General features: G+C 42.5%; 2 protein-coding genes across 3 annotated transcripts in view; one reads left to right on the top strand and one right to left on the bottom strand.

Annotated features, from left to right (window-relative positions):
- grk4 (G protein-coupled receptor kinase 4) overlaps positions 1 to 6,231 on the bottom strand; it is a 49,957-nt gene extending 43,726 nt beyond the window's left edge. For both annotated transcript variants that reach the window (XM_030095008.1, XM_030095007.1), the window contains exon 1: positions 5,897 to 6,231. In XM_030095008.1, the coding sequence (XP_029950868.1) occupies positions 5,897 to 5,948 (52 nt within the window). In that variant the 5' untranslated portion in view covers positions 5,949 to 6,231. The remainder of the gene's footprint in view (positions 1 to 5,896) is intronic.
- A 7,166-nt stretch (positions 6,232 to 13,397) lies between these two features.
- On the top strand, positions 13,398 to 23,494 carry LOC115390952 (target of Myb protein 1). The gene is made up of 15 exons (XM_030095013.1): positions 13,398 to 13,591; positions 16,136 to 16,220; positions 16,821 to 16,899; positions 17,050 to 17,199; positions 18,894 to 19,028; positions 19,097 to 19,246; positions 19,929 to 20,045; positions 20,699 to 20,832; positions 20,911 to 20,953; positions 21,055 to 21,202; positions 21,493 to 21,559; positions 22,580 to 22,655; positions 22,777 to 22,839; positions 22,923 to 22,965; positions 23,041 to 23,494. The coding sequence occupies exons 1-15, from the start codon at positions 13,519 to 13,521 to the stop codon at positions 23,184 to 23,186; spliced, it is 1,509 nt and encodes a 502-aa protein (XP_029950873.1). The 5' UTR covers positions 13,398 to 13,518; the 3' UTR covers positions 23,187 to 23,494.
- Positions 23,495 to 23,546: the final 52 nt, after the last annotated feature.

Genomic DNA, 23,546 nt, shown 5'->3' with positions numbered 1-23,546 from the left:
TTGTTTGTGTCTTTTCAATCGCGCGGTCCAGCCGGGGGCGGCCACGTTGCCCGCTCCTAATTGTCATGTGAATGCTGTAAACTGGGAAACGGGACTTTCCCGACCGGTCGCCGTCTCAGTGCTCCATGAATGCACAATAAGGCTAATGACTGTTCAATACATGCAAGTGTTTTCAGAGAAAACATATTTAACAGTAATAATAAAAGCCTAATGCATGATTTGTTTGTGGACAAATTAAATCCTTGATTGTGTGTGATTATTTCTCTTACCAAGCTGTGTTTTCTCAGTCAGTCAGAGCAAAGTGATTGACGGCTGTTTAGTGATGGCTCAGCAGTTTAAAACAACAGATTTTATCAACAGCAAATTAAAACGTCTTCCCCGGGAGTTCTGCACTTTCCATTTCAATGGAGAACATGAACACTCCGCTTATTTCCAATCCCCAAATGTACAAGACTCTGACTGTAGTTTGGTTACATTGGTGAATCAACAATGTTACTACATTGAAGATTAGGAGATGACCTGTGCTGTCAGAGAGGTTTTTTTTTTTTTTTTTTTGAGAAAGATTTAAGTTTTAAAGCAGTAGAAATTGCAGCTTTTGGACCTCACTCCTCTCCGTCTCCCACCATACCATCACAGCAGCTCTTTACAGCCACTATATGTATCACACGGCTCCATTCGTCAAGTAAACAGCAGCTCTTTAAAAAAAAAAAAAAAAAAAAGGCACACCGGGAAATGTAGTCAATCTCTCGCCGGAGTAAAAGCGGAGGCATCAGATTGCAATATTTTCATTGGTAGGAGGGTCAGCAGCTGCGACCCAACAGCAACAATACCCATGATCCTCAGCTCCAGTCTACACTGATTAGTTCTCCACATCAGCAGAAAATGACTTCATCAAGCTCGGAGAGCATTTTAACATGGAGCTCTACCAGCAGACTATGTGTTTCCATTTACAAGACAAAGTTTCAAGTGAAAAATGCAGCGACTAGCGCACGTGCAGTAGCGGCGTTTCTGCCGTCTACGTGGAGATGGAGCCAGACATTTCCAGACAGTTGCATTTTCAGTGATTCCGACCACCATTATTGTGTAAACTCAACGGGAGTTTTGTGTTTTCACTTCACCTTTCAAACAGAGCCTAAAGTTAATAATATGAAGCAGAACTATAAATGTTTGGATGAACTGCATTAAGATCATATTAAGTTTCCATTTTTCTTCATACCTTCGTAGTTGAGGCTGTTAGCGGTATATTAAAATGTTTTTTAATTTGGATTTCAAACAGGTGTCATTGGAAGATGAATCCTCCATGTTAGCAGCTCTGACAAATAAATGGGCTCTGGGCCGGATCACATTTTACTGTGGTATAGCAAACATGATTTTTTGCTCCACACACTCGACGCCACCATCTGCTGCAGGATGATCCGGCGGCCTGCCGGCTCAGGTGCTGTAAACAGGCCAGTCTGCAGCACATGCCGCGATAACGCCGCCTCCAAATGGACTTAAGTGCCTCTTAACTGAATTATGCACCAATTTTATGTGAATGTAAACCAGGATGCACACAATAAAAAACTCCTGGATAAGGCATTACCCGCTAAACGTGTGTGTTGGACTTATGCAAGTACATTTTTGCAACTGGGAACTTACTGTTTGGCAATTTGGTGAGAATAAAGAGACACGAATGAGATAACGTCGCTTGAACTCTTACTTAAATGAGAGCAGAGGATTTACCGTTTGAGCACATGAAGGGAATCAAAATGTGACACTGCTTTGAGTCGGCGTTTCAAACCGAACGTGTGCGAGGGATTCTCAGAGGCAGGGGTGTAGGACGTCACCAGCAGTATCATCTCCAACCACTTCCCCTTGACGTGAGGCGTTTCGGCCACACCCTGCTGTAACAGCCGTCGCTCCGGCCGCAGGATCACATGCAAAGGTGTGCAAACGGGCGTGAAAAGTCACACGCTACAGTTTCTATGTATTAGCAAACACGTATTTTAAACCGATTAAAAAAGAAGCTGTCATCAAACCTTCGTCTGAAGACTGAAGCTGAACTTTAAGGCCACAGCGGCAGAGGAGCTCGAGGTATTTCTGAGCTGCAGCTTCTTTAATTCGCGCTGCTGATCCCGACCTCGGTTCGAAACGTGTGTACTCGAGGGAGACGCTTTCCAGGAATGCCACCTGTGTCTGCAAAACACGCCGCTCACACAGGGCATTTCATCTCAGTCCAACTTATTCTCGCTTGTTGCATGCGTCAAATTGATCATGCATGATCAAAACGATCCCCAGGGGAAAACGAGACGTTACGGCGTCGGCCACCGTGCAGCACACACTTCGCTTTCTTCAGGACTGTTTCATACATGGAACTTCTGGTCTGTCACTCTTCTGCACATTTCCCCATCGGGACAGTCAGTTTTGACCCAAACTCTCCCACATGCTGACTCAGCAGCCTGAACCCAAACACCCAGTTTATGTTGAAATACAGTCCGAAAGCCACCAAACAGAAACTCCTGGCTGAAAGTCGGTGACATCCGATCCACGGGAGGCAGTTTGCCGATTGGATTTGAGTGTTAAAAGGTGGGATTTACACTGCAGCCCAGGACAAATGTCACAGTGACATATGGAAAGCGGTTTGACAGCTGAGCACTCCCACCTCATTTTTAAATGTTATCAGTCTCCCATGTGCCCGGAGGAGTTTGACAGGAAGCTTGTGGCTAATCGACAGTCTACAAAGACAGAAATGCAAACCATATGACAGAGGGAAGAAATATAAACTCACTTCCTGTTTATTTGGCACGTTTGTTGCCATTTTAAACCTGCTGAAACGACAGTCAATAGGAAAGTGCAATGAGCAACTGGTGGGTATTTTAACTCAATAAACTGACAAAAATCAATTAAGTGCCTAACTGGTTGATCAATAACTCTTTAAGGCTCAATACTGTAATTAAGTCCGTCACAGTGAACCCACACAGCTCTTTCCACCGACTTTCACACATGCATTGCTGAAAGCCTTTTGGAGGCTCTGGAACGAAAACACGCAGGATCCAACAAGCACAAATACTCAGATTCATGTTTTTAGGCAGTATTTTGGAAAATGTGTACCATTATACACAATTCAAACTACACCTGCACAATATACTACAAATTCATCCATGAGTTAAGAAATGCTTATTAAGGCAGTGCAATGACACCGTAGTTACCATTTGCAGTGACGCATATGTACAATCAATAAATAGGAACTCCATGAAGAGACATTATTACTGAAGTAGACAAAGACTGCTACAATTAAATCATTTGTGTTTCCATGCACTGCCGGCTCGTGCTCCGCAAAATCATCGTGACGGAATTTTACAGAGAAATGTAATTGATTCAACTCGTGCAAGAAAAACGTAATCAATTCCCAGAACAAAGTGCTTCGTGCCTGGTCGTCACAGGGCGACTTCTAACTCGGGGTGTTTGGGGAAAAACCAATATCAGAGACTTTCACAATCCCTGGATTATGTGGATTAAATTGGTTACCTGCGGGATATCAGGTAACCCTGCGATCTGTGATCAGGCCGTCGAATATATCCACTGGAATTCTCAAGTACCGCTTGCTCCTATCTAAATCTGAAGTATCGAGTACTCTGTTAATTTTACTTTAATCTGTAAATAGATTGGTTACGTTAAAAATGCTCACTGCTGCTTTAAACACAGAGGATTTGATATCTGGGTAATGAGATGGCAACGCAACTAAATGTGGTAACAGAGTCAGAAAATTAACGACAAATGGTAACCTGTGGATATCAATATGTTTTATTCTAAACTGAGAACTATGAACAAAATTGTGATTGTGATATTACTGTTGTATTAATTTCTGACAATAAAGACCATCTCCTAGTCCCACCTGATTGCTGAATTGATCTTAAATTCATGAAAAACAGTCTTTGAAAAGCAATGCTGTACATAAAAACAACTGAAAGTGGCTGCATCTATTCTTAAAAATGAGTCTAGTGAGTCAAATTCCATTCATTTTTTCATTGTAGTATGTTGTAATGTACTTCAATCCATTGATTAATCCACTGTCCCCTTATTACAAAAGCACAGCAAGTCGGTACAACTTAATAGCACTTTGAAAAGTAATGCGTAAGGAGAAAAGTCAAGTTATTTACTAGAAATCATGAAACGTGAGTGTGTTTTACTAACATGTAAAGGTGTGTCTTTACACTGACTTTTGGTTGAAACGTCCTTCAGCCATTGTTTATGGAGAATACTTCGGAGACATTTCATCTACTTTGCAACATGTATTTTTATGTTGATGGTCATGGTCATGGTGATGTGAAACGTCTGCGCGGAGTTTGCATGTTCTCCCTGTGAGTTCATGGCTCCAGAGACCGTGCGTGTGAGTTTCATTTCCGGTAGTTGTGAGTGAGTGTGTGTCGCTGTGTGTTTGCCCTGCGGTGGGCCGCTGACCCGTCCCGGATGCAGCCCGCCTTCGCCCACTGCGAGCTGGGATGGGCTCCAGCGCGGCGGCCATGAGCGGAGCAATAAATAATAAAGCCATTTCTATCGACTGGTAATGGAGCAGCACTGGAGCCGCGCTCTCCTCCTCTGCAGGACTCCTGCAGGTATCGGGCCTGTAGATCCTCGCAGGGCAGTGTCAAACACCGTGTAACTGCAGGCACGGGGAGGCCCGACGCCCCCCCAGCACAGACCGCCGCTCTGAAATGGATTCGCCGCCTCTGTGAATAATCCATTTCACAGCAGTGTTGGCGTTCAGTCTCCAAATGAAATGAAACGCATTCTGAATATAATGTAAACCACGAGCAGGGGGAGGCCTCTCTCAGAGCTGCTGCGACCTGAGCCTCCACATCTGTGATGGAGAGGGGTCTGGGAGGGAGGGGGGGGGGGCCGGAACGCTGTGTGAGATGGATCCACTTGCAGAACATCCTGTGCGACCATAGATCCTCTTCCTGGTGTTCAATCCGTTTGGAAAACAGTGAAAAGGAAAAAAAAAAATAGGAGTGGAAATCGTTGAGGAGTAATTACAGCTTTTTTTTTCTGTCCTCTGGCTGCTGATACAGTGTTGCACACCCACCCTGCGCCCACTCACTGCCTACTAAAGTATCCTCTCTGCTCTGCCATCTCCTGGAAAACAGATGGATGCTCGCCTGTGTTCCCTCCTCCAGGTGAGCTGCTGCTGCTGCGGGCTCACCGGCCCGCGGCGCGGCGCGGCGCGGCGCGCACACCCGCGGCTGTGGCGCACGGGCCGCCCGCGGGGGGTGCATGGCCTTCTTCTCTTTCAGAAAAAAAAAAAACATTAATACACCACAATCCTAACCCCTTCTCTCAATCAACAAGCAAACAGCAACGCAGCGACACACTCCTGCGTCAAACGCCACACTTTACCTCCCAATTAGGCTGGAAAGGCGCAGAAAGCCTCAATGACAGGTACGGCGGCGCGGAGGCGCGCAGCCCCGCTGCGCAGCTAGAATTTGCGCCACACTGAATACAGTGTAATGGGAATGCCATTAAATGGCCATTATGTCATCGTAAATCGTGAAATATCCGCGAAACCGCCGGTGCCCGTGTGAAAAAATCCGCTCGGCGCTGCCATCGAAGCGCGATGCTGCAAACACTCCCTGCGTTGTTTCTCCTCCGGGCCTTGCGTTAACCTGTGCGGGATTTTTCTCCAACCCTCTAGTTTCCCTTCACGGCGTCGACAGAGTGCAAACAGCTGATTTACAATCCAACGGGTGCAAAACAGAGAAAACAGTGCGCAGGGATGGGAGACAGGGAAGGAGGCAGAAACCCGACGGAGGACAGGCGGAGAGCTCGGGCTCGTCCGTGGCCGCGTCGTGGATGAAAAACCAGAAAAAAAAAATGTTTATTTTTCTGAGAGACAGAAATCACAGGAGCGCAGTCTTACCTTCCCTCGCCTTCAGGAGAACCGTGTTGGCCACGATATTTTCAATCTCCATTGTCAGAATGTGAATCCCGAGCAGTCGCGATACATTTCACTCGGCGGAAAAAGACGGTTTTCTGTGGTCAAGCGTGGAGGCGACGGCGGGGCTCCGGGACGCGCGCGGGGCGGACGCGGCACTGGCGCATAGTCGGACTTTTAATAGTGGTCGTCGTTCCTCTCCATTGCAAAGATGTTTTAACAAACCCGACCTACGGAGCGACGCGATTACGACGGGGCTTGTTAGCATTCAGAGCCTCCCTCCCTCCCGTCGCTCTCCGCCTGCCTTCCTTCCTGCTTCAGCTCCCTCCTCCTCCTCCTCCTCCTCCTCCTCTTCCTCCTCCCTCTCCTCCTCCTCGGAGTAGGAGGGATCAATTTACAACCACACACACATTCACATGCATGTAAAGCGCTCATTTTGCGCGATCCACCGATTGCGCTGCGCAAATAATGGGCCCGTTATTTGCGCAAAGATCTAACGATCGTGCTGCCTATTTTCCCAACACAAATCAGCATGCAATTGATATTTTGTTAAGCGTTAGAAAGATCGGACACATGTTTGAGGTTGACCCCTGGAGGTCAAGGATCCATTATTTGCCCCTGACGCACTCATACATGCCGGCATACACTTCCTGAAATCTCCCGAAATCATAGCCGGTTATGTCATTTGAATGGGAGACAGTTTGGGATTCAGTGTGTGTGTGTGTGTGTGTGTGTGCGTGTGTGTGGTTTTCTCCAAACGTTCCTCTCAGGCACACAGTGATACAGTGAGTGAGAGCCGAATGGAAACATCTCCAAAATCTTTCCCTCGCTTAATCAGCTCAAACTGCCGTTTTATCCCGACATGATTGAGCAGGGTAATTCAGTAAGTAAACTTTTCCTTCCCGGGCCTTTCTACCACACGGCTGCTGGCTGATGGCCCCTGACAGAAAACACACTCACACACACACACACACACACACATGCCATCAGCCACTTTCACCAACTGCATGCCAGCTTATACCTGGAAAATACAGATAATACCCCCCACTGGGATTTGATTAGAGGTGGAAAATAAAACGCTTTTTTGTGGGTTTATCAGAGAAATAATGACTCCATGTGTGCATGTATGCATTTTTTTCTCCTGGAAACTTGGTGTCGCCTCACAGTTCAGAAACACGAATTTGAAGTTAACTGGTCTGTGTAAATTAATAGTGAGTTTGTGTATGTGTGTATGTGCTTTTGAAATGACATTTCATGCCTTTTCGGTCTGATAATAGCCTTCTTTCATGGCGTGGCCATGCCACTCCAACATCAGTCTCATTCACTTTCAAAACATTACATTCAGACAGTTTTCCCAATAATCAGATCTTTGTTTCTAAGTATCTAAACCCGGAGGTGATAATTTAATTTATCTGGGACTTGGGTTTGATATGAATCTGTATGAGGATCGGGTCATAAAACAAGTTGAATGTCGTCTCTTATCCTCCACAGTCAGCTGAGATATTCAATCATCCTGGCGCTCTGAGTTTAACAAAGCTGGGAGAATGTGGAATAAACTGTAGTGAACAAGCAGCTTTGTTGGTTTGGAGACGTGCACTGAGCTTCTGTCCTTTCTCACACATATTACACTTTACATATAGGGGTGAAAAGAAAACAACCATCTTTTATAGCTGTTCATAAAAACTTAAGCTACTTATGGTAAGACGTTTATCTGTCTACTGATATACAGCCAAGACAAAACAACGCTTTTTATGTGAATAAACAGAACAGAAGGAGCTGAAAATGTAATGTAATCACTGAAAGTGTGACGTAACAGTTTAAAATATGATGCAACCGCCTCAAAGGTTCCTTCAGTCACAAAAAAAACATCAGATGAATCTGATTCATGTGCTTCTAATAACGTCTGCTCATGCTGACAGACGTGTGTGCTCACATTTATGTGAATTCATGGTTCCTCTAAAAGCAGAATTTTAGAACTGTAAACAAGAAAAAAAAAAAGATTCAAGATGGTTCTGATAAATTCAATCAATGCCTCCATCTTGTGGTGAAGATCCACAAACACAACATACAGAACAGTCATCAGAGCAATGCCTGGTGATATGGCTGAGTTGGACACTGTTCAGTCTGAAAAAGAAACAATAATACATGTCAGTGATAAATACTTCTTATCCGATGAATACATTTATCATTTATTTTGGTATTAAATGTCATTTTAGTGAAATTTTTAAATATTTTGTTGCATCCTCATTCTCCACATGCAGGAGGTTTAAATAATTTATTTTTTATGAGCACATGTTTATATTGTACTGGCTCTAAAACAACATTTTAGAGCCTCGAATAATAATTTTTATTGGATTATTAAACAAGCTGAATAAAAAAATGTTTTCTTAATTGGCATTTTACATAAAATACATAACTCAAGTATAAGTACTGGGGTGAAGACTGCTGGTTTATCTGGAGAAAACTGCTGTTGGATTTCATGTAATCATTAACTTATAAGAAATATATAAAACAGTGTTCACTGTTTGCTCAGATTTACACATTTGTAATTTATACTTAGAATTTTAATTCTCATTTTCATGATCTGCATCATCCTTTAGTAAACATTCAGTCTGAAAAACAGAGGGGTGTTTATACAGATTAATGATAATCACCATATAACACCTTTAAACTAATGAAATCCTGTCATTTCTTTGATTAAAATGCTTTTATTTCACCCAGGCAGGCTGTTGATGGTTCAGGCTATAGCAGCTGTCCTTCGATGAGTGAATCATGTTGTTTTAGTGGATACAGAAAAATTTTAACTTAAGTGGTTTTAATGAGATAAAATAAGACAATGTTGTTTTAAGAGGAACTTACACACACACACGCACACACACAAACACGGATAGCTACACAGGAACAAAGCCTTTCCAACTTTTCAAGTTCTTGCCTCAGTTCATGAGACAAATGTCTTCATGTTCCAGAAAAGTATAAAATATACTTCAAATATTCCCAAATTTGTCCTGGTTGTTCTTTGTAAGTTATCTAATCCTTTCCGGAGAAAATGTTTCTAATTCAGCTACAAATTGTTTGTTTCCTCCAAGAAGAGACGATGTGTCACTTTTCACCCAAAAAGCAGATTAAAGTATTTCAGGTTGTAACAGGGAAAACAATTTAAGACCATTTAAGATTGAGAGGACCCTTTTTTGCTTCAATTCAGTGGTTTGGCAACATCACATGCAGTGATTGGTGGTTACATTTAATTCATGTGTCAGGATTATGACTGTTGGAGTGGATTGACCCATAAGTTAAACGTTATGTATTATTTACATTAATTTCGTAAAATGAAAACACAAATTGAGTCTTTTGATTGACTCTAGACAAACACACACTTTCTCACTTTCACTGATCATAAAGTTATCTCTGAATCTGTCTGACTGAGGGCAGGGGTGTTTCTAGATCCCCTGGGGGCCCTAGGCAAGAGGGTCTATGGGGCCTCTCAGGCCCAGAATTATGATGAATGAAGTCCAGGACGAAGGATCAGCAAAGAAATACTTTGATTCATAACGGTGAAAATTTGGTCATAATCCGTGCCATAGTTTGGAAGTTATGTTGTCAACAGACAGACAGAAGGACAGACAAACAATCCATGATGATTACATTACCTCTGCTGGCAGAGGTAAATATGTGCTCTCAGTTCGTCATACCACAGAAGTGTGTTGTTAACCACGCTGTCAAATAATGTGAATGATTATATACAGACTTTATTAATGTGTTTTGAAGAAAATGGTTGAAATCACTTTGCACGGACTCAGCTTACTTTTCTGGTGCTTGGTGGTGGATGACTGGGAGTTTGAGACAAAGTCTCTTGGACTAACTGGCACTAACTTTTTTTTATAAAGTAACACACATAGCTTACACATTCTCACTTACCATCATGTTTTTTTCTTTTCATCCTCTTCTTGATTTTTCTTCTCTCAGCGTGCCCTGAGGGATAAGTCCGCTTCATTGTGTGTGTTTGACAACACTGACTGCACGTTGATGCAATGGCTTACAGTCATGTCGGCCCCAAGCCCCATGCAAACTGGCAGGGCTCTCAAGTCTCACGCACTGAGCGTGACAGTCACGCATTTCGGTCTTCTGTCATGCACTCACGCCACACATTGTATTTCTCACGATAGAAAAAAAAAAATACCGGTAAATGTGTCTGATGCACCGCTGCTATGGAACTGGGAGGACTCAAACCTCTCACTGACCTGTCAATCAAAAAAGGAGGGGGGGGGGGTGCAGTCATTCATTATCATCCATCATCCATTCAACTCTGTGAAACTCCTGTGTGTCTTTTTTGTTTCTCACATTTTTCTATTATATTGTACATATGTGTCTGTCTTAACTGTATATTTAAATTATATTTAATTTATATCAGTTATTATTATTATAGTCTACATATGTACCTGTTTTAAAAGTGTATTTGAATTATATTTAATGTATATCTGTTACTGTATATCTGTTATTTATTTAATTATATCTGTCTTAGATGTATATGTAAATTATTAATTTATATCTGTTAGTTTATATCAGTTATTTAATTATATCTGGCTTAAATTTCTATTTAAATTATATTTAACTATGTCAGTTAGCTTACATCTGTTATTTCATTATATCTATCCTAAATTTATATTTGAATTATATAAAAAAAATGTATTTATGGTTGGGCTTTGTACATTTCACATTTCACATTTCTATTCTCTGTGCTGCTGGAACACTGCATTTCCCCTCTTTGAGACAAAAAAAGGACTTTCAATCAATTCAAATCAATCTAAATTCTTCAAATGTTGCTATGTGATGACATGAGACAAGGCACCAATCAAATCTGATTTGTAACTGTAGATAGTATTTCTACATTTGCAAAAGAATAATGAAATACAATAGATGTGTGACAATAGATATCTGTACTTCCATTTAAAAGCTGCCTTTGAATGATTAGGAGTCAGGACTCTATGGCTGTAGCTCTGTCGCTTCACGTGACTCACTTTGCACCAATATGGTTCCTGCTTTCTCAGTGGCGTAGCTGGGATGTATTCCACATGGGTTTTCATGCGGTGCCGAGAGTTGCCAAAGGGGGGGGGGGTTTGGCGAGCGTGTCCGTGCGATGCTGACCCGACTGGTGCCGAATGGTGCGGTGCTCACACAGAGCGTCGGAGTGGCGCAGAGCGCTGCTCACTCGGAACACGGAGCGTCGGGGCGCCAGGGGGGCCCATGGGTTTTCATAACCCACCAACCCTACGTAAATTACGCCTGTGTGCTTTCTGTATGAAGACATCATTTAGAACCTTCCTGACTGAGGAGTTTGCAACAATGTATCGTTTTAAATGACGTCATCATCTAATTTGACCTAGATATGAAAATGAGCCTTGATACAAATTACAAGATGACAGAACGTTACTAAGTGAGGAGTGGGGCCCCATTAGGTAGGTTCCCGACGTGTCATTGTAATGTATGGGGGGGGGGGAGTCAAGTTGTGTCGCTGATATCCGCCGTCTGTCGGGGCCCCGACTAGCAACTACCTGTGAGTACTCGGAGAAGGGCCCCATGCGGGGGATTTTCGACATGCTGTCGTTGCAGCGTCAAGTGTAGCGCCTTGAATTTGTCATTGAAATTGACTGATGTCAGCCGTCCCTCGGGGCCTCCTTCAGCTCGGGGCCCTAGGGAAATGCCTGTGTTGCCTCGTAGCGAGGCCTCTGACTGAGGGTTAAATCAGTGGATTTTAGCATGTGACATAAAAAAAAGGTCTATTTTTTCATCTATTTTATTTCTTGAGAGGAAAACTAAATTAAAGACACCAGATGGTGCTGTTCACATGCCAGCGTCCACCCAGTGCCAGCATGTGTCAGGTGGTCTCAGAGACTATGAAGATGTATACCACAGTAAAGAACACTTATTATTTATATTGATCTCCATTCCTGAGGACAAGCTACAAACTGATGACTGAGTCAAGTTATTGCAGCCATGCTGCTGGAAACAGGAGTCATCTCATTTGGATTGCAAATTTTTTTAAGTGTTATATGAAAACATTTTAGTGTGTTTGATTAAATCCAGTTTAACTGGAGGTATTGTTCATATATGTTGTGTAATGGGGTCCGGAAGAGTAAATCAGTTTTTCTTGCTCACATCAGCAATCAATCAGACTTCAATCAGTGTCCCAAGTTATCTATGAGACAACACAAACATGTCTGAAAAAGTCTTTCAGGAGAAGGTTCATGCATGCATGGAATGTGCAGGAGATCCTTTTGTTTCTGTATTTATACACATTATTTATGCTTCTTTTAGCCATATTGTTGTTTCATGCTGTTCTTACTTATGGTTATGTTTGTCCTTGCTTCATGGGTTCATACTGAGGTCTTTGCTCTCGCTTCAGGGGTCCTCAGGGCTTTGAAGCAGGCAGGACAGGCGGCCTCCAGGACTCCAGGCTTTTGTTCGTGTGCCGTCTTTATGTTGCCTGCCTGGTGTTGGTCATGTGCTCTCCCTCCACTCTTCTCTTGCATCTTGTGCTTCTCTCTGTTCACTCCTTCATTGGGTCCACCTGCCCAAGGCCTCCCTGTGGAGTTTATGAGCTGCGAGTCCATGAAAGTGAGGGGCGCAAATTGTTGCTGCTGATAGATTTTGCAGAGATGAACGCACACATGTGAAAGATGCAGTAACCGTTCCATTTGCTGACAGTCTATGTCAGTCAGATAAAAAGTTTGAAATAGTTCATGGTAGTGAATTTATTGCATTGTTGGGAATTTCAAGATATCGATAAATTCATGCAATTAAATTAAATGTTGATGCAATGTAGATATCCAACCTCATGAATGACTCTTTTTGCTCTTTTCTGTTGAATTATTAGTGGATGCAGTGAACTTCTGTCAGTGTTACCCACACGCCTTTAAAGCGAGGGTGTCAAACATAAGGCCCATGGGTCAAAATTGGCCCCTACAAGGCTCCAATTTGGCCCAGGAAGCAATCAAGCAATTTGTAAAATGCCACTCTGTCACTGAAAATTGCATTGCAAACCAAATTGCAGTGGTTATAGGTTTTTTTTTTTTTGTTTTTTTTATTTTTTTGGTGGGGGGGGGTTCAACAGCAATTTTCACCAGGAGGTGTCATTAAAATTGGTTTTTGTGTTCAAGTTACAGCTATTTTTTTGTACTGATTGTGTGGCTGTGTGAAGAAACAGACATTTTTACCAACTGAAGTCTGTGCAACAACAGATAAAATCTTTTAAGTTTAAATTGTGTACTTTTTGTTGTATATTTTGGAGGGTGAGCTATTTAATAAACTTTGTTCACAAACAGTTTCATTTTGATACATGTTTTAGTGTATCATTTCCACAAAGAAGTGTGTGTGACTTGCACTTGTAGCAACGCGGGCTCTGAGTGAAGTGAGGAGGCTCGTGGATGCGGGGCTCCTTCAGTCTGTTATTTATTTCCTGGCTCTGGGAGGCTTCACGTGACCCCGCTGGAGTCAGTGCGCCTCTGAGCAGCAGCAGCCTGAAAGCAGCAGCTCCAAACTCTACTCGTCAAGCTCCACACTTGACAGACTGCTACGTTGTTTTCAGAGGAGCGGGCTGGTACTCTTTCAGGATGTTTTCGCTGGGGGAGACGATGGAGTTTCTTATAGGGAACCCGTTTTCCACGCCCGTCGGTCAAAGAATCGGTAAGTCGCAGTTTTCTCTTTGAAATGCAAAGAAGTTGAGCTCCTTTGGATTAAACTCGTCTTTGTTTTTCAAGTTACATTATAGACATCTTAAGGACTCACTAACTTCAACCTAAATCGTCTATTTATTTTTGCCATACATTTTTAAATTTGAAGATATTTGAAGGAAAAACAGATAAATCGAAAATAAGTCGTTCAGGGAAGGAGGCGGGACTTACGCGCTCTGATCTCTCATCTGATTGGTCGCTGTAGTTTAAGTGACAGCTTTATCCCCCAATCGAGGAGCTGTTGAGCGTTTCCTCTTACTTCCTCAATGACTGATGCGTTTCTTCTGCTTACACATTCACTTAGTGTGAAACTCTGACTTCTCATCTTCCGCGAGACTTTCTCAGCCTGGAAAATAGACCAAGTTCACTTTAAAGGCAGCAGGAAGCTTGTGAACATGAAAACCAAAGCAAATGAGTGATCAACACACCCAGAAAGGCTCCAGATGTGCTGCAGACACCTGAAGATGTGCAGGCTTCATGGGGAAAGTCATGTTGCACAGCAATCTGAGACCTTCCTTCCTCTGATCTCCACCCACTTTCTCACACAGAAATGTCAGCTTTTCAGAGGCGAACCAGAACAGAAGCAGCTGACAGTCACATGAAGTGGAGGCTGCCGGAGGGAGGGGATACAGAGAGGGGAAGGGGGTGTGAGAGGAAAGGGAGTGAGGGTGAGGCTGTGCACAAGGGTGGAAAGGAATGAGGGAGATTTAGAGACTTATGTGCAACCACTGAAGGAAGAAAAAGACCTTCTGAGTTTGGTGCAAACACACATCTGAGGTTTCTGATTAACTTGTGAACTAACCTCATAAGTTCCAAAGCAAAATATCACTGAGCTGTTTGGATGGATATGAACGGCTTTCATTCACAAAATCCAGCCTCATATGAAACCATAAAACAAGCTATCAGTGTTAACAGAGACCAAGGCATAAAACCCGAAATAAACCATTTAGACACAGCCAGTACTAATCAAAATTAATACAGAAGATAGCACCAAAAACCACCATTAAAAGCTCTTCTTTTAACAGAGATGACATCAAAACCCTTAACTCTTTATAAAACCCATTCAAATATGAGGGAATGAGAAATTTATCCTCTAGGTTTCGTTGAAAGAGACACTTTAAAGTTCATGTCAATGTTGTCCAATTCATTCCAATTTTTCTTGCAGTTCAGTCGTAAAATTGACCAAAACCACACATTTTTCACCAGTTATCATTAAAAAGAATCTATCAATGTGCTTTAATGACTCCTAAATGTTTTTTTTTTCTCCATATTATTTATTACTAGTTTCCTTGAATAAAATGTGTGATTAAAAAAAACAAAGTATAACCTGTTACAATTAATAGTTGTGAATATTCACAGTTTCTGTTGCACGAGGTAGCTCTGTGTGTAAATCAAGTCTTGTTTTTCCTAATTTTGTCATAAATGCACCAGTCTGGTACACAGTACACTATAGTAAAAGTTATTGTGAGTTTGCTCCTACCAGAGTTTTCTTCTTATTGACTATTTGGAGGACTGTATGAAGTAAATTGAATTAAGCTAATTACTGCTGCTATGTTGTTGTTCTTTTAACATTTTACAATTTCTGCAATCCTGTTGAGTGTATTAGCCCTGTTTTCAGAAATCATGTTACCTTGAGTCATTCACAAACAGAAGAGGATTGTAGGAAATAATGTGGATGTGGAACAAATTAAAATGGATATAAGAAAAAGTGGAGATTAAACCGTACAACCTCAAATTTAATACTGAAACTACTGTAGTTTGTCACTTACAATGAAACCAACCATTAATGGTGAGTGTTCATGTCACTGAATGTGTGAGCAGACACTACTCTACCAATACTACAAATATGAATTGGCTTTAACTAATATACATCAGCAAAGAGCAGGAAAGAAGCTGATTTTTCAGCTTTATGTGAAATATGAAATATGTGATCCTTTCTTTCTTTATTGAAAAAAGTGTGGACTGGATGTTTTATGAGCAGACGCTGAGGACGGAGCTGGACGGTAACCAGTCCATTATACCTTCAAACAGGGACACAGATTGAGCCACTTAGGCACAGGTAGAACATGCAAAGTCCACATGAAAAAAATAAATTAATGTCAGAAGGTGCAGTATGTAGGATTTTAGCAAGACCACCTTCATGCTTTGGGTGCGAGGAATGAGTCAGGATATCTTTCAGTTCGTCCTCAGTGGGACACTTGTTTGCACTGACCCCTCTGAAATGCAAGTTTGAGGGAAGCTGGAGTGATTTGCAGCAGCACTATGTGGTTCAAAGTGGTATTACAAGAAGGGAGACTTTTCATACATATATTTGATATTTCTTTTGAATATCTAAAACTAAAAATGGAATAAATTATTGCTCTAGTCACACACATCTCACACAGACCCTTGAAATTTTAGTTAAAACACTTCTGTCATGGGGTAATTGTCATGCGTTTACATTTTCGTGTGTCGGTGTCAGTCTTCATCTCACCTGATTGTGTGTTTGTGCTGACAGAGCGAGCGACGTCGGGCTCTCTGCAGTCGGACGACTGGGGACTCAACATGGAGATATGTGACATTATCAACGAGACAGATGAGGGGTAAAGACTGATCATTCTGGGTTCTTTACCACTCATACAGACAACAAGATGTACATTTTAATCATTTAATCATCCTTCTTTGTGTCTTAGTAAATATATAATATGAATGCTGGATGAAGATTTTGTGATTTGTATCAATACAAACTCAAATTCTTCAATAATTGAGAATATTGTGTCAAATTCAGATTGATGCTGATGCTTTTTTCTTTTATTATGGTCAGACCAACCAACCAATATTTTCCATGCAATAGTGAAATGTTGCAGTTCAAACATTTGAAGGGGAAGATAGCGCCAGAAAAACAAGATGACAGCATTACAGAATGTTATAAGAATGTTGGTTGTGATTGGATTGAAAACAGGGGATTGCTAATATTGCCCAGATTAAGTAAATGAGTAATATTGTTTATGCTCTGTTGGAGACAGAATTGTTTTATTAGATTTATAAAGCATTTCATTCTGTTTTTATCTGCATTGGTCACAGTGTCCTAAAAGTCTGTTTCTAGTGTATGTTTATGGTTTGACATTTTCATTTACACTTGTCCTGTTTGTGAATAATTATTGCTTTTTTTTCTTTAACATGAGAATTGTGTCCCTCCACAGGCCCAGAGATGCAGTCAAAGCTATTAAGAAGAGAATTGTAGGAAACAAGAACTTCAGGGAGATCATGTTGGCTCTCACTGTGAGTAATCCTCTCAGTGAATGCATGTGGGGATGTTCATTTTGTTCTGATTGATCTGAGGAGTTATTTGAAGGCGCTTCCGGGCCAAGAGGAGACGGTTTCAGTGTGTGATTATGTGGCTGGTGTTTTCTGATCGGTTTGGTCTGATAGGTCCTGGAGGCCTGCGTGAAGAACTGTGGCCATCGCTTCCACGTTTTGGTGGCCTCACAGGATTTTGTTGAAGGAGTTTTGGTTCGATCTATTCTTCCTAAATACAACCCGCCGACAGCGCTCCACGACCGGGTGCTCAGCCTCATTCAGGTGAGAATCTGCAGGACAAGTATCGATTTTGAGCAAAATGAATTCACAAAAGACATAATCATCCACCAAAAATAAAAACAATCCCTCTTCTAGAATCATTGGTCTTGCCTTAAAGTGATCTGTGAGGATGAGCGTAATTATAAAGGCTGTACTTGGCAAAGATATGATTTATCTCATTGAGCAAAATCAGAACAATGAGGGTGAAAGAAAAGGTTATAATTCTTATTTTAAGGGAGGAAATTCTTCATATATACTGTATGTACATGTTCAAATTCTTCCATCATTTGCCATGTTTGAGAGGATTTATCCATCTTTAAATTCCTCACTTGCTTCATATGTAACCCAAAATGTAAGCGTGAAGCTGAAGAGGGAAAAGGCTGTAAGAACTACGACTGATGGCACAGATATACACACAGACTGACAGTGAGGCGTTCAATAATAATCAGGACGAGACACAGGGAGTGTGGAGACACTAAACTGGGTGAGAGGAAGTGTAAACGAGAACAAAGATATGGAACATAAACCCGAGAAACACAAGCATGACCTCAAAGTTTTGGGCTTTAACCTGACTGACACGAACATCAATATATATATAAACATAAAGCTGAAGTGACCTGAAGACACCTGATGCTTTAAACCTTGAGCTCATGACAACACCCGAAACTTAATGAGAGAATAAAACAATAAAAGAAACATCTCCTGAAGACACGAAATCTAACAGCGACCTAACGTTTAGTGTTCAGGGGAGACATGAAATATATGAAACACAGACTATAACTGAGACGGAGCTCTGTCTGAGCATATTTTCCAAACATAAGATATAGTAAAAAAGATTTTGTAGGTAATAGGTGATGTACTGAACAATCGTAAAACCCTGGAAGCCAGTAGGCATGAACTTTTTTTTTATTATTATTGACTGATGGAAGCAAAAAAGAAGCAAAAAACACTGAAACAGTAAATGAATAACAGAAGGTTGTGTTGTTGTCGGATGAGTTTTGCTTCTTTACTCGCCTTATCACTTGTCAATATTTCCTTTTTCTTGAAATGGATTTGACCCAGTTTTCACCTTTTACTATGAGAAACTCTACAGGTGTTGTGAAATCTGTTTGCTCATAAAGTTTGCTTAAGTTGAACTCTGTCATGTCTGTGGGTTTGTACAGTAGTGTTTACTGCTCTTAAACCCCTTCAGATTTAGCCTGCATAGCTCTCTTAATGCTTAGGCCCTTTATGATATCTAAAACACAATTTAAAACCTTTATTTTAGAAGGAACTTTATTTTCTAGCATTAAACTAATATAGATGTAGTTTACTCACTGTTAACTTAATCGCAAATCTAGACATTTTCATGATATAATCTCTGCACCACAACAAAGAACAACTGTAAATCTCGAATTTTTCAGGTTTTCTTGACACTGTTTTAGTATTACCAGTCCCATTCAGGGTAAAATTGTTCCGAAATGTGTTAGGCACCCCTGGTTTAGAGGTTAAAACAAATCAGTTTAAAGAAAATGTCATTTTTTTTTTTTTCTTATATAAAGTAAATCAGAAAAATGCAAATACACGATAGAAATCTCTTTAGCAAAGTACAAAAACGTCATATTTCCCACCCACTGTGTTTTGACACAGATTCAGAAGTTGAAGTGTGGCGCCATGTCTTTTTTTAATGTATGGTGTTTTTCGTTTCTCCTCTGCAGTCGTGGGCCGACGCATTTCGCAGCTCTCCCTCCTTGTCGGGGGTGGTCCACGTGTACGACGACCTCCGGAAGCGAGGTCTGGAGTTCCCCATGACCGACCTGGACGCTCTGTCTCCCATCCACACTCCAAACAGGGTGAGGCTCCACAGACCCAAAGCTGCACTGGGTGGAAGGTTCACACCTGTAATGCCTGCATCCTGCAGAGTATCGCGGAGAGCGGGACATCTGAGTCGGCCCCCGCCCCCGAGCCCCCCCAGCAGCCAGAGCCAGCGGCTCCCGCCGCCGCTCCCAGCCTCAGTACGTCGCCTCCAGCGCCGCGCAGTGACGGGCCGGCCTCGCTCTCTGCAGCACAGGTATCTCTGCGTCAGGCGGCCTCCACTCAGGCCCACTTCGATGTTGTTTTTCTCACAGCTACCGAAAACTGCACTCACCAAATGTCATCGCATTAATCGCACTATTTACTGTTGCAATCAGCTTATCATTTATCAGCTGATGTTTGCCGATCTAATTAAGCTCTTGTGCAAGAAGCTCCCTTGTAAAGAGATTTAGCACAATTGTTTTTGAGTAGTTTGTACCAGTGAGGGGAAAACCAGTCTGCTGTTATCCACATCCATGCTTTGGTTTTGTGGTTTCTTTTGATTCCTGCTGATGCTGCAAAAAATGGTCTTTCTTCCTGTTACATTCCCTTGAGGAGTGTGGGAGCTCTCCTAGCCTCATTTGGTAATATTGGGGAGGAAATGATGCAATTGAGCATTTCTCTTGGTGTTTCAGGGTGATGTGACTCTCATATAAGCCTACTGTGGGAGCAAATGAAGCAAAGTTGATACAACAGCACAGAGATGTTACACAAGACCCAATGTTACTGCAGTGCTGCCTCAATATATTAGCATTATTGGCTGGGTCAGGGTTCATTCTTCATATAACAGCAGTATAATCCTGTAGTTCATTTAGATGAGAGGCTGTAATTTTTACTTGATTAAACTGTGTTGAAGCATTTAACCACTTCTTTTTTTTCTCTTTCTTTTTTTTTGACAGGAGCAGAAGCTGCGAGGGGAGCTGGCTCTGGTGAGGGGGAATCTCACCGTCATGTCTGAAATTCTAAACGAAGTCCTACCTGGACAGAGCAAGCCAGATGACACAGAGCTGCTGCAGGTGTGTTTCCTGGGACCTTTTTACCGAGTCTGAAACCACGAGACATTTCCTCTACAGCAGACTATTGTCACATTCACACTCAAACATCGAAGACGCAGCTGCCTTACACGGCGATTTACAGCTTTTTCAGTCAGTAAGATCAGTCCAGATGAACTGGACTAGATGAGACTAGTTGAGGCTAGTTGTGATAGACAAGACCAGATGACACTAGAAAAGACTAAATGAGATGATACAAGACAAGATAAGACTAAACTAGTCCAGGTGTGGCTAAGAAAGACAAGACAAGACCAGATAATATCAGACAAATCTAAAGGTGACAAGACACGACCAGAAAAGATGAGACGAAACTGGACAAAAAATCCTCAGCTGGTTAAAATCCTCCATGAGAATCTAATGTTATTTTTGCACAGTTGATCCACAGTTCTGTCATAAAAAATACTCGTCAGCTGTGTGTTTTGTTCGTCTCTTCTGGTCAAATGTTAAAAACAAAAAAAAAACCCCTCCAGACCAGGAAGCTACATGTCAAATGTGAACTCGGTATTAAAAAATAAAGCTGCCACACAAAACGGTAGGTATCCTGTATAGATGAAGTAGAAACTCAGCTGCAGAAAGAAGAGAATGCCTCCATCTCTGGCTGTCTTTGCTCTGAGCAGCAGCTGTTCACCACGTGTAAGAGCATGCAGACCCGAGTGGTGGAGCTCATCCCTCAGCTGCTGGACGAAGGCCTGATCGAAGAGCTGCTCATGATCAACGACGACCTCAACAACACCTTCATCCGCTACGAGAGGTGAGCGGCAGCCCTGCTTTTTGGGATCGAGTGTGCAAATGTGCTTTGGCTGAACAGTGTGGTCTCACTGCGTTTCAGGTTCGATCGGCTAAACAAGGCTCAGACGGCGGCAGCAGCACAGGTATGGAAGTCTGTCCATGTGAGAGTGTTTTACTAGCGTTTGAGCAGCAAGTGAGAGTTGACACCAGCAGTGAAGTGTTACGCCCGCTGTGTTCTGCGCAGAGCTGTACGACAAGCTCCAGCGTCATCGGCCTCCACCCCGAGCCTGCAGCCTTCACACAACCACAACCGCAACCCGCCGTCATCACGACAACCAGCCAATCAACAGTCAGCAGCCGGGCCATTCAGCAGCAGTCAGCAGCAAAACACAGTGAGTCAAGCTGCGCGAGGCTCGTCGCAGCACAACGTCCTTATGTGTGTGTTATCTTGTTTTCACAGTCTTTTTTTGTGTGTGTGTGGGATGAAACAGGATGTTGCAGCTCAACATCACATATTGAGACATTTTTAAAGCACATGACTTGCATCAATGAATCACGTCATTTTGTGATAAACACAGCATGATTTAACTTTCCAGTTTGCAGTTTTTTTTTTTCCCCAAACTTCAAATAAACAGCAGCCGATCAAGCACAGTGAGTGAAATGTGACGTGTGTGTTCTGCAGAAGAGGAGGAGGAATTCGACATGTTTGCCCAAACCAGAAGCAGCTCGCTGGCCGATCAGAGGAAAAGGTGAGCGGTGACGAGGTGGCAGGAAAAAAACTAAACTTTTGACAGATGCTGAACTCCTCAGCATCCCACAAGTTGTAATTTTGGAGTGGCTCTGATCCAGTCAAAATCAAACCTGCTTAAATCCTTCCAGGTGCCCATTTTTTCCGGTCAGAATACTCACTTGCTGACTTTTTGTTTCCCACTGGCTCACAGGAGCCTCAATAAAGTGATTATGATTGGTGATGGCTTTCTATCTCAAACTAAACAATGTTTACAATATTGGATTTACAAATAAATTAACCTTCTGAGTCATCAGAATGAGTCCTTAGTGGTTATAATCAGGGTTTTGAGTGTCAGCCCATCATGTAAGTGCGTTATTTGGACATTTCTACATACTTAACAGTGAACGCTTAAAGGTGCTGTAGGCAGGATTTTGCTAGTCAATGCTAATTTTTCTCTGTTTTCTTTGGATTAAATGTTAGAGTATCCATTGATAATCCTTTAGGAGTGTAGCATAATTGCACTACCGCGAGGGCGCAGCGTTTCCATCTGTCTCTGTTCTGAGCTGAAAAGGAATCTCGACAGCTCCAGGTATCTTTGACCAATCAAAAGAGCCCCTGAGGCTCTAACCGTGATTGGTCGAGGGGCGTTCATTGCACGTTCTTGTGGGAGGGGCTTAACTTGCGTAAGGGCGTGATGTCAGAGAAAACAGGACAGGATTGGCTGTGCTAGGTTTCAAATCGCCATCTTAGATGGGTCAAATCGCCATCTATGGCGGAGATGCAGAATCCTGCCTACAGCACCTTTAATACAGGTATTTGAATTCTGATCCATTATCCACATTTACTTCCTGCCATTGCACTTTAGCAGCAGTTTAATTAAATGTGTGCATGAATCATTCATAAGTTAATTACACATGACTAATGTTTAATGTAGCCAGCATGTTAGCTACTTTTTGAGGTTTTTCCACATTTTTTTCTTTGGTGTGACCGAGTTGAGCTGCAGACCCTCACTGAGTGCACGTTGCTCTCGTGTGTGCAGTGTTCGGTACGAGGACCCCGGAGCGGTGGAGGGCCTGGCAGGAGCTCTGGACACCAGGCTGCAGGTCACAGGCGGGGTGTGTATACCACAACAACACACACACACGGATGTAATGGACAAGTCTTAATATTAGTGATGCAAACACATGAAAACAGTAGTTATTCCATGGTTTCATGTTTTGTTTTGTTTTTTCTTAGATGCCACCAGTGACGAACAACTCCCTGCAGAATGATATCGACAAGTGGTTATCTTCTGATGTGGTAAGAAAAAGTTTACATCCTGAAAGAAAACCCCTGATGTTTGCGATTCATCACCCAGACGTCACTGCTTTTGTTTGAAACAGGCGGACGAGCATTCATCGGTGTGCGAGGGAGTGTCCAGTGAAGGTTTGTTCTGTCACCTCAGACTGTCCCTCCACTCCTCTGCTGTGCGTGACTCTGTATTAACTCTGTCCTTTTCAGAGTTCGATCAGTTCCTGGAGGCCCGGGCCAAGTCGACAGACTACAGCAGCCAGACGATCCGAGATGTGCCGCCCTCCACGCCCAGACCGCCGCCGCAGGCCGGCCGGCAGCAGGACACGTCACACGACCAGCTCTTTTCACTTTGAGAGGGACTGAACAAAAAACCCGAGATCACACTGTCACTGAGCAGAGTCAGGTTTTATTTCTGGTAGGACAAACACGAGTCAAAGCCTGATGCTGCGGAGCCGCTGCCTAATCGACTGGTCTTCATCAGTGCTGCATTTCAGTTAAATTCTGCTGCTTGTTACCTTTCTGTAAACAACTTTGTGGGACTGTATTTAAGATGTGTTGATGTAGACAAGGAGCTGATATGAAGGTTGAACTATGAAGTGCCCTTTGCCCTAAGAATTGATTTTATGTAGAAGAATATACGGGGAGTCTTTCCCCAAACTAGTTTGGATATTTTATCTTTTTAGATATCTTTGTTATCTTGTTCTGACATGAAT

This window comes from Salarias fasciatus, chromosome 6 (assembly GCF_902148845.1).
Source record: "Salarias fasciatus chromosome 6, fSalaFa1.1, whole genome shotgun sequence".
Taxonomy (NCBI): Eukaryota; Metazoa; Chordata; class Actinopteri; order Blenniiformes; family Blenniidae; genus Salarias; species Salarias fasciatus.
This window is presented reverse-complemented; position numbering and strand designations above follow the sequence as displayed.